The sequence below is a fragment of the Acipenser ruthenus genome, unplaced genomic scaffold (assembly GCF_902713425.1).
Source record: "Acipenser ruthenus unplaced genomic scaffold, fAciRut3.2 maternal haplotype, whole genome shotgun sequence".
Lineage (NCBI taxonomy): Eukaryota > Metazoa > Chordata > Actinopteri > Acipenseriformes > Acipenseridae > Acipenser > Acipenser ruthenus.
This window is the reverse complement of record NW_026708224.1, coordinates 1-12990: the sequence shown is the minus strand read 5'-3', so window position 1 is coordinate 12990 and position 12990 is coordinate 1. Positions and strand designations below refer to the sequence as shown.

Here is a 12990-nt window from a genome sequence, read left to right as displayed (position 1 = left end):
ATTTGAAAACGTCAAAACCCAGATATCGTGTTAATGACGTTCTCATCGTGTACAAGACCCCGCCATGAGAGTGAAGACAAAAAAAATAGCTGGTCTGCCGTGTGCCCGAAACCATAACAACACCGACAAAAACCGTTGATTAAAATGGACGTTTACAGCAGCCGGCGTTTTTAAACGATGCATCATTTCGCGGAGAGGTTTCACCGTCCCGGAATGACAAAATGTGGGTGAGGTAATAAATGATCCGATCCCGAGATCGCGCAGGTGTGTCAGGCAGGAGTTTCGGACAGACTCGGATCCAACATGGCGGCCGTGGTGTTTCTCAAGAAATTCTGCAGGATTAATTTAAGTAAAATTTGTCAAAACAAGAGCTTGTATTTGAAACCTCGCCAGAGCCCATGCAGGACTTTCAGAGTCAACGTGAGTGAAGCTTTACTGAGTCATAATACTTGTAACGTAAGCATAAGACGCTGTATTCTGTATATATGTTTAATTTAGTGCTAATAGTAAGTATAAAGTATTGCACGCAGTTGAAGGTCTTTCTGTGTCAGTCATGATGTTGAATGTTTGGTGCTTGATAAGTTTTTTTTTGCACGACGTTTACGGTTTGTTTAGCTGCTCTGACATTGACGGCACCTTCATGTGTTAAATTAAGACCAACGAAAGTATTTTTACAAGCGGGCAATCAAAGTGCTTTCGCGTCATTTAGTTCTTAGATCTACAGACCTTGTGTTTTTTTTTTTTTTTTTTTTACATCTAGTAACTTCGCCGAGTTTGAATTATCATCATGATCATTATTAGTGGTGGTAGTGTTGCTAATATCCCTGAGTGCTGATTGGCTTGCTCTGGGGGCGGGGTGTGGTTAGGTCAAACTGATACGTGGATGAAGGTTACATTTGCATCCTGAGCCGTTCGAAAATAGTGCGTAATACCACAGTAGTGACGTCAAAAAGTGGTAATTCCTCTAGAGGAAAATATACTTGAACTTTGACCCATTCGACTGCTCGAGACCATCGCTTTCAATTCAAACACATCATGTCTCGTTTTCAATCACTCAACAACACCCACAGCACAGAAATGTTCCAACAAAATGAGAATAGGTTAAAAAAATGATGTAAAGCTGGTACATTCTTATCTCAGAGAAACCAGAGAGGAACTGAAAATTAAAACAAGATAAAGGCAATCATCCAAATAAAACTGAAGCACTAACTGATAACGACACAGAACGTCTGGACAGCACTGAAACACGACGTTTAAAAAAACTGTAATCGTTTAATATTAATATAACAAGGGTATCCATCTATTATTATCTTAATATATAAAGAATGTCTGTCTGTTCCTTCATGCATTCAGACCCCGCAGCAGCCAGTACAGCCAAACTCTGCACGGCCTCCTCTTTCATCCAGGGGAAGGTCCAGGGCAATGTTTGGATCCAAAATTTTGACCCCCCACCAGGGGTACTTTATTTAGTAACCCCATTGCTAGATCACTACAGTAGCCATCTATCTCAAATTAAAGAAACACACAAAAATAAATAAATAAATAAATTAAAAATGTAAAAATGGCAAAAAAAAAAAAAAAAGGGGTCGGGAGCGCATTGTGCGACTCCCAAGATCGGTAACTCACAGGAAACCATCAGGCCATCGTTCTCCAATTTGTCATGAAATATTGAAATATTGAATTTCCCCGGGCAATGCCGGGTACTTCAGCTAGTAAAAAATAAGACGGGCCTCTTCAGTGAGTCACAGGGAAACAATTCCATCTCGGGGTTCTGTGACCGTTTAGAAACTCCGCCTTCGCTCTCGTAGTTTATGACGTCACAGAAACCCTCGATGGAATTATATCCCTGTAACTCACTGAAGCTCCTCTATTTTATATACACACGCACACACGAGGTGAAAGGATTGTAACTTAAATATTAAATAAGGATTTAACAAGCCGTCTTTGTAATACACCCTAGTTTAGCGGTAACTTTGTGTCCCGTGTTTGTGTGTTGAACAAGGTAGTGCTCTAACATGACGCTGAACCGCCAGGGCGTCATGGGTTTGGGGGTCTGTGCGGTAGTAAAGCGTGTGTGGGACAGTTTATTATGAGAACAAACCCCCCCCAACAGTCAACAGAGCTCAGTTGAAGAGGCCATTTATAACCTCCAGCCGCTGTAAGCGAGTCCCAGAAGCATGAATTGGTCTGTTTGGCTCCAGGATACAAGCACTGTGTCCGTGGGACATGCAGTCAAGTTTAAAGGGCTGCAGGGAGGGGAATAAGACTCCTGTTGCACAGCAGAGTCACCCAGTCCAGGTTTTACTACCAGCTTGATCAGCCCCAGTGTGTCTAGGCAACAAGCTCAGGTGTGTCTTATTGTTAAACTCGTAGGGTCTCATTCACTAAACGGTGGTAAATGGTCTGCAGTAGCTTGTGTCTCAGGAGTGTCTCTGTAACCTTTGTGGAATGTAAGCGGACCGGATTGTCAGGTTTCTTTGTGATAAAGGTGCTGCACAGACACCTGATCTGATTCCAGGGGTGGGAGTAAGACTCCCATTGCACAGCAGTGTGATCCAGTCATGGTTTCACTAGGAGTTTAATAATAAGACACACCTGAGCTTGTTAGCCAGACACACTGGGGCTGATCAAGCTGGTAGTGAAACCTGTCCTCTCCCTCTGTCTCTCCCCCTCGCCCTCTCTGCCTCCCCCCTCTCTCCCTCTCCCTTTCCCTCTCTCCCTCTCCCTCTCCCTCTCCCTCTCTCTCTCTCCCTCTTCCTATCTGCCTCCCCCTCACCCCCTCTATCTCCTGCTCTGCCTCCCTCCCTCTTTGTCTCCCCCTCCCTCCCTCTCCCCCTCCCCCTCCCCCTCTCCCCCTCCCCCTCTCCCCCTCCCCCTCCCCCTCTGTCTCCCACTCTCCCTCCCCCTCCCCCTCTGTCTCCCCCTCCCCCTCCCCCTCTCCCTCTCTGCCTCCCCCTCTCCCGCTCTGTCTCCAGGCCGCTCTCCTGCAGCAGCCCTTCGACTCCGCGGATGAGAAGCCGCAGTTCCCGGGCGCGTCGGCCGAGTTTGTGGACAGTCTGGAGTTCATCCAGCCCAACGTTATCTCAGGGATCCCCGTGTACAGAGTGATGGACCGGCAGGGACAGATCATCAACCCTGCAGAGGACCCCAAGGTAATACCCTGCACCATGCACCCTACCCCCTACCCCCTGCACCCTACCCCCTGCACCCAACACCATACCCCCTACACCATACACCATACCCCCTACCTCATACACCCTGCACCCTACACCATACCCCATACCCCTACACCATACCCCATACACCCTACACCATACATCCTGCACCCTAGCCCACACATCCTGCACCCTACCCCATACACCCTACACCATACCCCATACACCCTGCATCCTACACCATACCTCCTACCCCCTGCTCCCTGCCCCCTGCCCCCTACACCTTGCTCGGCACTGAAACAATTTGCTCCCTGTTTAATCTTCGTGAGTGCGCAGCCACACCTATCCTGTCAGCGGATTCTCCTGCGAGGCGCGAGGCGTCTGACCCGGGCATCACTGACTACACGTCTTCCTTGTGTTTCCTCTCAGCTCCCAAAAGAAGAGGTCCTGAATTTCTATAAGAAGATGACCCTGCTGAACACCATGGACCGCATTCTCTACGAGTCCCAGAGACAGGTACCGAGCAGCTGTGAAGAGCGATAACCACTAAAGAAATCTAGAATGTAGAATCTCAGCTCTCACTCGGAATGCTTGCAGAGGTTCCGTGTCCATTCCTTCCCTTCGATTCCCATTCCATTGTTAAACTCTTCCAGTTCCAGTTCCATTGCGATCAGTTCCAATTGGAAATGCTGTGCTGTACAGTCACGTTGATTCTGTGTGTGTCGGGCGCTCTGGTCACAGTGAGTTTCTGATTGGTGTCCCGTCCCACTGCAGGGTCGCATCTCGTTCTACATGACGAATTACGGGGAGGAGGGCACCCACATCGGCAGCGCAGCCGCTCTGAAGCCCACGGACCTGGTGTTCGGACAGTACAGGGAGGCAGGTGAGGAACCGGCGCCCCCCCCGCAGGCAGGGGGGTGGGCTGCAGGGGCTGCAGGAGCTGCCAATCCTTCCAGGAGCCAATCAGATCTTATTTAATTTTCAGTTGTATTTATTTATTTATTTATTTATTTGGCGGACGCCTCTGTCCGATGCAAGCTCCATATTTAAATACAGTGCAGTTTACAGTCTGCTCTGTTGACTGTAAAGCTCATGCTAATGTGAATGTCAAGGACTACAGAGCGTCACAGAGTGTGTGTGTGTGTGTGTCTGTGTGTGTGTTTCTCAGTGTGTGTCTGTGTGAGTGTGTCTGTGTGTCTCAGTGTGTGTGTGTGTCTGTGTGTCTGCGTGTGCGTCTCAGTGTGAGTGTATGTGTCTCAGTGTGTCTGTGTGACTCTCAGTGCGAGTGTGTCTCAGTGTGAGTGTGTGTGTCATTGTGTGACTGTGCTCTGTGCTGCCTCCTGCAGGAGTGCTGCTGTACCGCGGGTTCCCTCTGGGTCTCTTCATGGCGCAGTGCTACAGTCTGGATTGTAATAATAATGATAATGATGATGATGTCATTGTGTGACTGTGCTCTGTGCTGCCCCCTGCAGGAGTGCTGCTGTACTGCGGGTTCCCTCTGGATCTCTTCATGGCGCAGTGCTACAGTCTGGATTGTAATAATAATGATAATGATGATGATGTCATTGTGTGACTGTGCTCTGTGCTGCCCCCTGCAGGAGTGCTGCTGTACCGCGGGTTCCCTCTGGATCTCTTCATGGCGCAGTGCTACGCTAACGCAGACGACCTGGGGAAGGGGAGGCAGATGCCTGTGCATTATGGGAGCAAGGAGCACAACTTCGTCACGATCTCGTCTCCCCTGGCAACACAGATCCCCCAGGGTGAGCCGCGGGGTCACATGGGGGTCACAGGACACTGTGGAAATTATTACAATAGACGAGTGGGGTTCAGGGTGGAGTACTGAAAAAAGAAATCACGCGATAATCGATTCTCCCTCCCCACCCCCTTCCCTCCCCCCCCCTCAGCGGCGGGCGCGGCCTACGCGCTGAAGCGTGAGAATGCGGACCACGCAGTGATCTGTTATTTCGGGGAGGGGGCGGCGAGCGAGGGCGATGCCCACGCCGGGTTCAACTTCGCTGCCACGCTGGAGTGCCCCGTCATCTTCTTCTGCAGGAACAACGGCTATGCCATCTCCACCCCCACCAACGAGCAGTACAGAGGGGACGGCATCGGTGAGACCCCTACCCCCTACACACTACACACTACCCCCTACACACACTGCACCATCTCCACCCCCACCAACGAGCAGTACAGAGGGGACGGCATCGGTGAGACCCCTACCCCCTACACACTACCCCCTACACACACTGCACCATCTCCACCCCCACCAACGAGCAGTACAGAGGGGACGGCATCGGTGAGACCCCTACACCCTACACACTACCCCTACCCCCTACACACACTGCATCATCTCCACCCCCACCAACGAGCAGTACAGAGGGGACGGCATCGGTGAGACCCCTACCCCCTACACCCTACACACTACCCCTACCCCTACACACACTGCACCATCTCCACCCCCACCAACGAGCAGTACAGAGGGGACGGCATCGGTGAGACCCCTACACCCTACACCCCTACACCCTACCCCTACCCCCTACACACACTGCACCATCTCCACCCCCACCAACGAGCAGTACAGGGAGGACGGCATCAGTGAGACCCCTACACACTATACCATAGCATTCACCCCCTCTCTCCTCTCTCCTCTCCTCTCCTCTCTCCTCTCTCCTCCCCTCTCCCCTCTCCCCTCTCCTCTCTCCCCTCTCTCCTCTCTCCTCTCTCCTCCCTCTCTCCTCTCCTCTCCCCTCTCTCCTCTCCCCTCTCCCCTCCTCTCTCCTCTCTCCCCTCCTCTCTCCTCTCTCCTCTCCTCTCCCCTCTCTCCTCTCCCCTCTCCCCTCTCTCCTCCTCTCTCCTCTCTCCTCTCCTCTCCCCTCTCTCCTCTCCCCTCTCCCCTCTCCCCTCTCCCCTCTCCCCTCTCTCCTCCTCTCTCCTCTCTCCTCTCCTCTCCCCTCTCCCCTCTCCCCTCTCCCCTCTCCTCCTCTCTCCTCTCCTCTCTCCTCTCCTCCCTCCCCTCTCTCCTCTCCCCTCTCCCCTCCTCTCTCCTCTCTCCCCTCCTCTCTCCTCTCTCCTCTCCTCTCCCCTCTCTCCTCTCCCCTCTCCCCTCTCTCCTCCTCTCTCCTCTCTCCTCTCCTCTCCCCTCTCTCCTCTCCCCTCTCCCCTCTCCCCTCTCTCCTCCTCTCTCCTCTCTCCTCTCCTCTCCCCTCTCCCCTCTCCCCTCTCCCCTCTCCTCCTCTCTCCTCTCCTCTCTCCTCTCTCCTCTCTCCTCTCCCCTCTCTCCTCCCTCTCCTCTCTCTCTCTCTCTCTCCTCTCCTCTCTCCTCTCTCCTCTCTCCTCTCCTCTCCCCTCTCCCCTCTCCCCTCTCCCCTCTCCTCCTCTCTCCTCTCCTCTCTCCTCTCTCCTCTCTCCTCTCTCCTCTCCCCTCTCTCCTCCCTCTCCTCTCTCTCTCTCTCTCTCCTCTCCTCTCTCCTCTCTCCTCTCTCCTCTCCTCTCCCCTCTCCCCTCTCCTCCTCTCTCCTCTCCTCTCTCCTCTCTCCTCTCTCCTCTCCCCTCTCTCCTCCCTCTCCCCTCTCCCCTCTCCTCCTCTCTCCTCTCCTCTCTCCTCTCTCCTCTCTCCTCTCCCCTCTCTCCTCCCTCTCCTCTCTCTCTCTCTCTCTCCTCTCCTCTCCCTCCCTCTCCTCTCTCTCTCTCTCTCTCCTCTCCTCTCTCCTCTCTCCTCTCTCCTCTCCCCTCCCCTCTCCCCTCTCTCCTCTCTCCTCTCCTCTCCCCTCTCTCCTCCCTAGCTGCCCGTGGTCCTGGTTATGGTATGATGTCGATCCGTGTGGACGGGAACGATGTGTTTGCTGTGTACAACGCCACGAAGGAGGCGCGTCGCCGAGCCACGGCCGAGAACCAGCCCTTCCTCATCGAGGCCATGACCTACAGGTGCTGATATTATCAGAGCTCCCCTGCTCCGTGCGTCTCTCAGGATCGGACACCGCAGCACGCTGTTACTGTTATTATCAATGCTCTCACCCCGTCTCTCCCTCTCTCTCTCTCACCCCCTCTCTCTCACCCCCTCTCTCTCACACCCCCCCTCTCTCTCACACACCCTCTCTCTCTCACACACCCCCCTCTCTCTCTCTCTCTCTCACACCTCCCCTCTCTCTCTCACACACCCCCCTCTCTCTCTCTCTCTCTCTCTCTCTCTCTCACACCCCCCCTCTCTCACACCCCCCTCTCTGTCTCCCTCTCTCTCTCTCTCTCTCTCTCACACCTCCCCTCTCTCTCTCACACACCCCCTCTCTCTCTCTCTCTCTCTCACACACCCCCTCTCTCACACCCCCCTCTCTGTCTCTCTCTCTCTCTCTCTCTCTCTCTCACCCCCTCTCTCTGTCTCTCTCTCACCCCCTCTCTCTGTCTCTCTCTCACCCCCCTCTCTCATCTCTCTCTCTCTCTCTCTCACACACCCGCTCTCTCACACCCCCTCTCTCTCTCTCTCACCCCCTCTCCCTCTCTCTCTCTCACCCCCTCTCTCTCACCCCCTCTCTCTCACACCCCCCCTCTCTCTCACACACCCTCTCTCTCTCTCACACACCCCCCTCTCTCTCTCTCTCTCACACCTCCCCCTCTCTCTCTCACACACCCCCTCTCTCTCTCTCTCTCTCTCTCTCTCACACACCCCCTCTCTCTCACACCCCCCTCTCTGTCTCTCTCTCTCTCTCCCTCTCTCTCTCACCCCCTCTCTCTCACCCCATCTCTCACACCCCCCCTCTCTGTCTCTCTCTGTCTCTCTCTCTCTCCTCTCACACCCCCTCTCTCTCTCTCTCACCCCCTCTCTCTGTCTCTCTCTCACCCCCCTCTCTCTCTCTCTCTCTCTCTCTCTCACACACACCCCCTCTCTCACACCCCCCTCTCTCTCTCTCTCACCCCCTCTCTCTCTCTCTCTCTCTCTCTCCTCTCACCCCTTCTCTCTCTCACCCCCCCTCTCTCACACCCCCCTCTCTCTCTCTCACACCCCTCTCTCTCTCTCTCTCACACCCCCCTCTCTCACACACCCCCTCCCTCTCTCTCTCTCTCTCTCTCTCACACCCCCTCTCTCTCTCACCCCCTCTCTCTGTCTCTCTCTCTCTCTCTCTCTCTCACCCTTTCTCTCTCTCACCCCTTCTCTCTCTCACCCCCTCTCTCTCTGTCTCTCAGGATCGGGCACCACAGCACCAGTGATGACAGCTCTGCGTACCGCTCGGTGGACGAGGTGAATTACTGGGACAAGCAGGACACCCGATCTCGCGCCTGCGACAGCACATGGTGTCGCGGGGCTGGTGGGACGAGGAGCAGGAGAAGGCCTGGAGGAAGCAGAGTCGGAAGAGGGTGATGGAGGCGTTCGAGCAGGCAGAGCGCAGGCTGAAGCCCAGCCCAGACCTCATGTTCACAGACGTGTACCACGAGATGCCCCCCAACCTGCACAGGCAGCGCGAGGACATGTGGAGACACGTGAAGCAGCACAGGGAGCAGTACCCCCTGGAGCAGTACGACAAGTAGAGAGGAGAGACACCACACACACACACACACACACACACTGACACACACACACTGACACACACTGACACACACACACACTGACACACACACACACTGACACACACACACACTGACACACACACACACTGACACACACACACTGACACACACACACCACACCACACTGACACACACACACTGACACACACACACACTGACACACACACACACTGACACACACACACACACTGACACACACTGACACACACACACACACTGACACACACACACACACTGACACACACTGACACACACACACACACACACTGACACACACTGACACACACACACTGACACACACAGCATAGAGAGCAGTACCCCCTGGAGCAGTACGACAAGCATGAGAGGAGAGACACAACACACACACACACACACACACACACTGACACACACACACTGACACACACACACACACACACTGACACACACACACAGCATAGAGAGCAGTACCCCCCTGGAGCAGTACGACAAGTAGAGAGGAGAGGGGGGAGAGACATCTATACACAGCCCCAGCACACACACACACACACACACACACACACAGAGCACTGCCCCCTGGAGCAGAATGACAGCTAGAGAGGAGAGGGGAGAGATTAATCTATACACAGCCCCAGCACACACACACACACACACACACACACAGAGCACTGCCCCCTGGAGCAGAATGACAGCTAGAGAGGAGAGGGGAGAGATTAATCTATACACAGCCCCAGCACACACACACACACACACACACACACAGAGCACTGCCCCCTGGAGCAGAATGACAGCTAGAGAGGAGAGGGGAGAGATTAATCTATACACAGCCCCAGCACACACACACACACACACACACACACACAGAGCACTGCCCCCTGGAGCAGAATGACAGCTAGAGAGGAGAGGGGAGAGATTAATCTATACACAGCCCCAGCACACACACACACACACACACACACACACACAGAGCACTGCCCCCTGGAGCAGAATGACAGCTAGAGAGGAGAGGGGAGAGATTAATCTATACACAGCCCCAGCACACACACACACACACACACACACACAGAGCACTGCCCCCCTGGAGCAGAATGACAGCTAGAGAGGAGAGGGGAGAGATTAATCTATACACAGCCCCAGCACACACACACACACACACACACACACAGAGCACTGCCCCCTGGAGCAGAATGACAGCTAGAGAGGAGAGGGGAGAGATTAATCTATACACAGCCCCAGCACACACACACACACACACACACACACAGAGCACTGCCCCCTGGAGCAGAATGACAGCTAGAGAGGAGAGGGGAGAGATTAATCTATACACAGCCCCAGCACACACACACACACACACACACACACACACAGAGCACTGCCCCCCTGGAGCAGAATGACAGCTAGAGAGGAGAGGGGAGAGATTAATCTATACACAGCCCCAGCACACACACACACACACACAGAGCACTGCCCCCTGGAGCAGAATGACAGCTAGAGAGGAGAGGGGAGAGATTAATCTATACACAGCCCCACACACACACACACACACACACACACACACACACAGAGCACTGCCCCCTGGAGCAGAATGACAGCTAGAGAGGAGAGGGGAGAGATTAATCTATACACAGCCCCAGCACACACACACACACACACACACACACACAGAGCACTGCCCCCTGGAGCAGAATGACAGCTAGAGAGGAGAGGGGAGAGATTAATCTATACACAGCCCCAGCACACACACACACACACACACACACACACACACAGAGCACTGCCCCCTGGAGCAGAATGACAGCTAGAGAGGAGAGGGGAGAGATTAATCTATACACAGCCCCAGCACACACACACACACACACACACACACACAGAGCACTGCCCCCCTGGAGCAGAATGACAGCTAGAGAGGAGAGGGGAGAGATTAATCTATACACAGCCCCAGCACACACACACACACACACACACACACAGAGCACTGCCCCCTGGAGCAGAATGACAGCTAGAGAGGAGAGGGGAGAGATTAATCTATACACAGCCCCAGCACACACACACACACACACACACACACAGAGCACTGCCCCCTGGAGCAGAATGACAGCTAGAGAGGAGAGGGGAGAGATTAATCTATACACAGCCCCAGCACACACACACACACACACACACACACAGAGCACTGCCCCCTGGAGCAGAATGACAGCTAGAGAGGAGAGGGGAGAGATTAATCTATACACAGCCCCAGCACACACACACACACACACACACACACACAGAGCACTGCCCCCTGGAGCAGAATGACAGCTAGAGAGGAGAGGGGAGAGATTAATCTATACACAGCCCCAGCACACACACACACACACACACACACACAGAGCACTGCCCCCTGGAGCAGAATGACAGCTAGAGAGGAGAGGGGAGAGATTAATCTATACACAGCCCCAGCACACACACACACACACACACACAGTAACGTGTGACGCTTGTGTGTGTTGCGATATTCCATCGGCTGTCTGGTTTTATATTCCGCACATCACTAACCAGGCTGGTATACTCTGCAAAACATGTATTTAATGGTTATTAACAGAGAAAACTTGACTTTTTTATTTTTATTATTATTATGAACAGTTGTTTTAGGTTTTGTGACTCGTGTAATCATAGACTCGATACTGTCAGCAATATTATTTGTGTGTTCAGTTAAAGGGCCAATGTTTTTTTGTTTTTTTTCTGATTTTCCACGTTATGGTGTTTGAACTTTTGGCAGAACGTGGTAAAATCTGTTACAGTCTTTAAGTGTAATTTTAGATCTTGCCCAGCAGATGGCGGCGTTTCCCTCTTGGGAGTGTCACTAATGCAGTGAATGCTGCTACGTGGCTGCGATCTTCCCACTGGTATGAATAGAAACGCACACATGCGCTACCCTTGTCGGTTTAGGAAATGTTCGGTTAATAAAAATGTATAACGGTCCCGCTGTCTGTCTGTGTTTTTATTGTTTGTTACAATTGTGGATGTATCCAAACTTGGTTGGGCAATTTTCTAATGTCGATGCTTTAAGGCCCGTGTCTATATAACATTGAAATTCAAATATTAATAAACAACACGGGGAAATACATATTCAAAACAAAAGCGCGCACACTGTTAATATTATTAGTAGTGTTATTATTAATAATACCAATAAGAATAAGCGTCGGTTCGGGATACAGACCGAATCACGGTTAGTGGTTTCAAAACCTAGGAAATGATTATTGGTAACTTGCGCTGCTGTTTGTGTTTGTGAAGTGAACGCACCGGTTTAGGGCGGCCAGTATAACATGCCGTGTGTTTTAATATACATCTCTCTTTGATATTTTTGAATGTATTTGTGTAAAGTGCTGAACCGTAAGCTAATTTATCTTTATATAATACGGGTCAGTTTACTGAATATGTTCCTCGAAAATTTGAAGCAGCTTCCGTTGCTATGGTAATATTAACGGTACTTTGACCCGGACGTTTTGTACACACACATTATATATATATATATAAATTGACAAAATTACTGTCAAACATTTTTCTTCGTCATTATATATAGTTTATTTTATTGTTTCTATTGAAGACACTGAGAAAGACTTCTAATGGAAACGTTTGCCATTGAATTTACACTGAAGACACTGAGAAAGACTTCTAATGGAAACGTTTGCCATTGAATTTACACTGAAGACGCTGAGAAAGACTTCTAGTGGAAACGTTTGCCATTGAATTTACACTGAAGACACTGAGAAAGACTTCTAGTGGAAACGTTTGCCATTGAATTTACACTAAAGACGCTGAGAAAGACTTCTAGTGGAAACGTTTGCCATTGAATTTACACTGAAGACACTGAGAAAGACTTCTAGTGGAAACGTTTGCCATTGAATTTACACTGAAGGCACTGAGAAAGACTTCTAGTGGAAACGTTTGTCATTGAATTTACACTGAAGACACTGAGAAAGACTTCTAGTGGAAACGTTTGCCATTGAATTTATGAAGTTTGTTTGGGTGTTTCAGTCAGTGCTTTTAAGAACTCTAAACATCAGTGAAAAATAATTACAACCCTAATTATAGCTGCGGAGTCTTTGGCCTCAACGTCAACACGTTTTCACTCACTTGCACATCACAGCTGATAACATCTTTGGCTTGCTTTTCATTATCACTTCAAACGCAATACAGAAACCTTAAAATAACATACAGGGCTAAGATAAGGCGGGAACTCGAGATTCCGCCCGGGCAGTGCTGAAAGCGTAAATATGACGTATTTAATTCGATATTTTATCAATTACAGCTGTTT

General features: G+C 51.4%; 1 protein-coding gene across 1 annotated transcript; it reads left to right on the top strand.

Annotated features, from left to right (window-relative positions):
* The first annotated feature begins 61 nt into the window (after positions 1-61).
* bckdha (branched chain keto acid dehydrogenase E1 subunit alpha) lies at positions 62-11654 on the top strand. The gene is given in 9 exon segments (XM_059020359.1): positions 62-420; positions 2976-3152; positions 3585-3671; positions 3930-4038; positions 4754-4915; positions 5060-5266; positions 6938-7079; positions 8334-8407; positions 8410-11654. Coding segments are annotated over 9 exon segments (1341 nt in total). The 5' UTR covers positions 62-303; the 3' UTR covers positions 8676-11654.
* The last annotated feature ends 1336 nt before the right edge of the window (positions 11655-12990 follow it).